Below are 4,444 nucleotides of genomic sequence, written 5' to 3'. Positions count from 1 at the left end.
GCCTAACTGCACACAGGTGCTGTCTACCTGTCTAACCACACACAGGTGCTGTCTACCTGCCTAACCACACACAGGTGCTGTCTACCTGCCTAACTGCACACAGGTGCTGTCTACCTGCCTAACCACACACAGGTGCTGTCTACCTGCCTAACCACACACAGGTGCTGTCTACCTGCCTAACTGCACATGGGACAGTTTCCCGAAAGCTTCACAGCACTGAGATCAAGTCTCCTAGTTGTTCGGGAAACTCACACCTTTTTCGCTGTTGCAACAGATTGTAAGCCAGCTTGCAACAACAGGCTTGTCGAGGCCAGACCCTGCCCAAGGTTTGAAGTACACAGACAGCTACTCTCTGTCGGTACGGTTACAGTCTCTATGACTACACGCAACAAGACCTTATCTTGTAATGCTACCCCAGCAATGGAGACGCCCTCCTGGGAAAGAAGGCAACGCCACAAATACTCACAAAACAACCTAACGAAAAAGGACCGTAATAAATTAACACATTCATACCTTTTAAATAAAAATAGAATTAAACTTTAAACTACAGTGCAGCTGCACTAATTCATGTAATATTTTTTTAGAGTTTTTGTTTACATATCCTCAAGAACCATCTTCAAGTGATTTCAATGGACAGAATGGTTTTTTGAGGACATAGAATAATAAAATAGAATAATAAAAAATGATTAAAAAAAGAAAACAAAATCGGTAGTGAAATCTGACAGAGCATTGAAGTGTGTGTGAGGCTGTGGGAGGACTTAGTCTCTGTAAGGAGAGGTGTGCCGGGGTTTCACATGGAAGTTTCTCTGTGTGTCTCCCTTTGCGTTTCACTTCTCTATACAGGGAAATTCATCAAATAGTACAACTCTAATCATTCAACTCACCACCTGTTTTATGAAACAAAATCACTGGGTTAAAATGGGAGAAACCTAGTTTGTTGAACACATGTACCTACTTGCACTATGGGAAATACCGTAAACAGTATCTTTCAGTTTCCTTGAAATGTGTGGCAGTGACATGAAGACTTTGGAGGCAGGATTATATTACCCGACATTTTGGAATTAACACACTTCGCTCCATTTTTGACATCACAGACATTTGGGAACTCTGACACATTCCAAAAACAAAACAAAAAAACCTCCACAAACAAATACAGTTGGGGAAATACGTATTCAAAACATCCCCCCAAAAATAATTCAACATATTTCCATAGCAGCTCTTCACATGAACGTTAGACCAGACATTTGTATAACTCAATAAAACTAAACAGCTAAAGAAATGGTAACCTTCTAATCCATAAAAAAGCGATGTGCAATAAAGTGGAATGACAAAGGTATTGAACTCAGTAAGAAAAAGCACTAAACCAGCTTATGCTGCTAATAGGTTGTCCTACATGTGCTGATTGGAATCAGCTGTGTTAGTGCACGCTGGTGGGAAAGTACGTCCACTCTGAATGCAGGTAAACAAAGCATTTGTCATCAAGCGTTCCTGCAAGAAACACCTCCTGATGGGTAGAGGCAGAGAGCTCTCCCAAGACCTCAGCAACTAGATTGCAGCAGCATAGTAATGGCACCGGTTAAAGGTGGATTTCTTAATGTTCCTATAAGCACCATTGGAACCATTATCCACAAGTGGAAGGAACATCACTCGTTGTAAAGAGCTTTGGAGCAGCTTTGGAGCAGCAAAAAAGGCTATATAAGTATATATACATATATAAGTATATATACAGTATATATCTATATAAGTGCAGTCCATTTACCATTGTCCGTGTCATTCCCCTGTATTGCATGTCTTTAGCTGTGTAGTTTCATTGATCTGACACGTCTGGTCTACACGTCATGTGAACAGCTGCAATGGAAATATGTTGAATTTAAAAAAGAGTTGATGTGTTAAATACTTATTTCCCCCACTGTATGTTATGATTGCCAAAAACAAAAAAAAGCAATGAAAAAAGTGCCATAACAAAATATTTTAAAAAACCATGGAAATAATTTAAAAAGCATATTATAAAATAAATAAATTAAAGCAAGTTTAAGAAACACATTCCCATCAAAAGACTCAACCTTGAACACAACAATAAACCCTCTTAATGTCCCTCTGTAACCCACATGGGAGTCTGTCTCCCTAGTCCCCCCCCACACCCATAACAATCCTGACCTTACAGTAAGTGCTGAATATGAACGTCTCAACAGTCAAGCAGCGACGTAGAAAAACTAGCTAGGCTCCCCCTGGATGAAGATCATTGGGGATCGACACGTGAGTTAGATAAAGCTAAGAGGACATGGCTCACTGCTCCCAGTGTCATTAGAACAACAGTCTGAATACTTCTCTAGCTTCGTGTAGCTAGCTACTCTACTAGGCTATCCAACGGCATAGAAATAGAACGTTTAGAACAACAGACTGATTCCGGAATTCGAAGTCGATTCTATTATTCATGAACCTAGTTCTATACTCCAACTGGCAGAGTCTGAAACTCTCCCCCGGGGTACCCGTGCTGGATCTCCCCCCCCTCTGTGCTGGGCCCCCTCCCCCAGGCATCAGTACCCGTGCTGGGTCTCCCCCCCCCTCTGTGCTGGGCCCCCTCCCCCAGGCATCAGTACCCATGCTGGGTCTTCTCTGCCAGGATGGCTGCAGCCAGCTGCTGGGCGTCCGTCACGTGGGGGCTCCTGCCCATCACCAGGCGGACCAGCTCCGGAGGAAAGATGTTACACAGGTTCACAAACACCTTCTCTCTCTTGTCCTGGTAGCCTGGGGGGTCCGGGTGCTGCTGGGGGGCCGAGGGGGCTGGGTGGGAGGGGGGGAGAGGCAGGGAGGAGGAGGGGGGAGGAGGCTGACGGGGAGAGGGGGTGCCCCGGGACCAGGGGGAGGAGTGCCAGGGGGGCTGTTCACAGCGGTCGCGTCCCTCCGGAAGGCTCTGGAAGGTGAAGGGTTCGTAGCAGGGCTGGGGGGGGGGCTGCTTGTAGTAGGGGTCCCAGCTGGGTGGACGCTGCTGCTGCTGCTCCTCCTGCCCAGGCCCGGGGTAGCGGCCCCTCCTGGCGGGGGGGTGGGACAGCGGGGAGCGCTCGTACTGCCACGGGTCCGGGGAGGAGAGGCTGTCGTCCTGCCAGCCGGAGCCCAGGCCCAGGCTGCGACCCAGGGACGGGCTCTGGGAGTGGGGGTGGGGGTGGGGGCTGGAGGTCTGGGGTTGAGGCGGAGGTGGGGGGTACTCGACAGGAAACCCTGAGCCCCGGCGCCCCCCACCCAGAGACAGATGCTGATGCAGGTGGGGGGGCAGGTAGGCCAGTTGCGGTTGGTAGTGGTGGTGGAGGGAGGAGGAGGGGGGTTCGTCAAGGCTGAAGCCCTGAGACCTCCCCAGGCTCTGAGGGAGGAGGGTGGTGGGGTAGCCATGGTGGGGGTGGGGGTGGGCGTGAGGATGAGGGTGCTGGTGCTGGTGCTGGGCCAGACCAGAGGGGGGCAGGTCTGAGGGCAGGTGGGCGTAGCGGCTGGGGCAGTGGTGGTGTTGGTGATGGGGGTGCTGGTGCTGGTGGTGGTGCTGGTGGTGGGGGTGTTGGTGCTGGTGGAGGTGGTATCTGAGGCTGTCCTCCAGCAGAGGGTCGGGGGAGAAGGACTCGGAGCTGTCGCTGCTGCTGCTGCAGTCGGACGGGAGCGAGCCGGAGCCGCTCCGCAGGTCGGCCGGGAACAGCCTCTCCGGGCTCCGCGGGACGGCCAGGCTCAGGCTGGAGGAGTACACCCTCATCAGGGAGTGGAACCCCAGCTCCGGGGACACGCAGGTGGGGTAGGAGGACTCGGGGGCTAGGGCCCCCCCTGGAGCTCTGGCGGTCGTCCCACCTGCACCAGGGTGGTGGTCCCTCCAGTCCTGGTGGTGGTAACCGTAGCTGGAGGGGGGGCCCCCCGGGGCGGATCCGCCCAGGATACTGATGCTGCTACAGCTGCCACTGCTGCTGGTGCTGCCTCTCCGGGCCTCGGCCTGGCCCTGGGCCCCCGCCGCTACCCCCAGGCGCTCCTCCTGGAAGTCCCCGTAGGAGGGGGGGGGATGCAGGCTGGGGTCCGACTGCCTCTTGGGGAGGGGGGGGGCACGGCGGGAGTCCGGGGGGGTTGGCGTGGCGATGGCGGCGGGGGCGGGCACGCTGTGGCTCTTCACCGTGGCGGTGGCGTCGCTCAGAAGCGTCTTGAAGGGGGAAGAGGAGGAGGAGGAGGAGGAGGAGGCGGAGGAAGAGAAGGACTTGGCGCGGAGCTCGTCGGCCACAGAGCGCTGGGGCTGGCTGCCTCTCTCGGGGTGGTAGAACTTACACTTGTGGCCGTACGTGCACTTCTTCCCTAGAGAGAGGAGACAGGGAGGGGTCAGGGGGTCAGGGGTCAGCTCTCAGACAGGAAGGGGTCAGCTCTAAGACCGTCATGCAGCTGTGGATCCTACTGGGTTCATCTCAGAAGCATCAGTGGAAAT

The 4,444-nt window shown here is 53.2% G+C and overlaps 1 protein-coding gene across 1 annotated transcript in view; it reads right to left on the bottom strand.

Annotated features, from left to right (window-relative positions):
- Positions 1–2,593: 2,593 nt before the first annotated feature.
- The window catches only part of LOC308162921 (putative ribonuclease ZC3H12C), a gene marked incomplete at both ends in the record, with an annotated part of 23,393 nt that continues 21,542 nt past the window's right edge, over positions 2,594–4,444 (bottom strand). The window contains 2 exons of the mRNA XM_080537062.1: positions 2,594–3,356; positions 3,555–4,317. Coding sequence (XP_080393188.1) covers positions 2,594–3,356; positions 3,555–4,317 — 1,526 coding nt within the window. The remainder of the gene's footprint in view (positions 3,357–3,554; positions 4,318–4,444) is intronic.

Source organism: Nansenia antarctica (genome assembly GCF_963989245.1).
Source record: "Nansenia antarctica genome assembly, chromosome: 7".
Taxonomy (NCBI): Eukaryota; Metazoa; Chordata; class Actinopteri; order Argentiniformes; family Microstomatidae; genus Nansenia; species Nansenia antarctica.
This window is presented reverse-complemented; position numbering and strand designations above follow the sequence as displayed.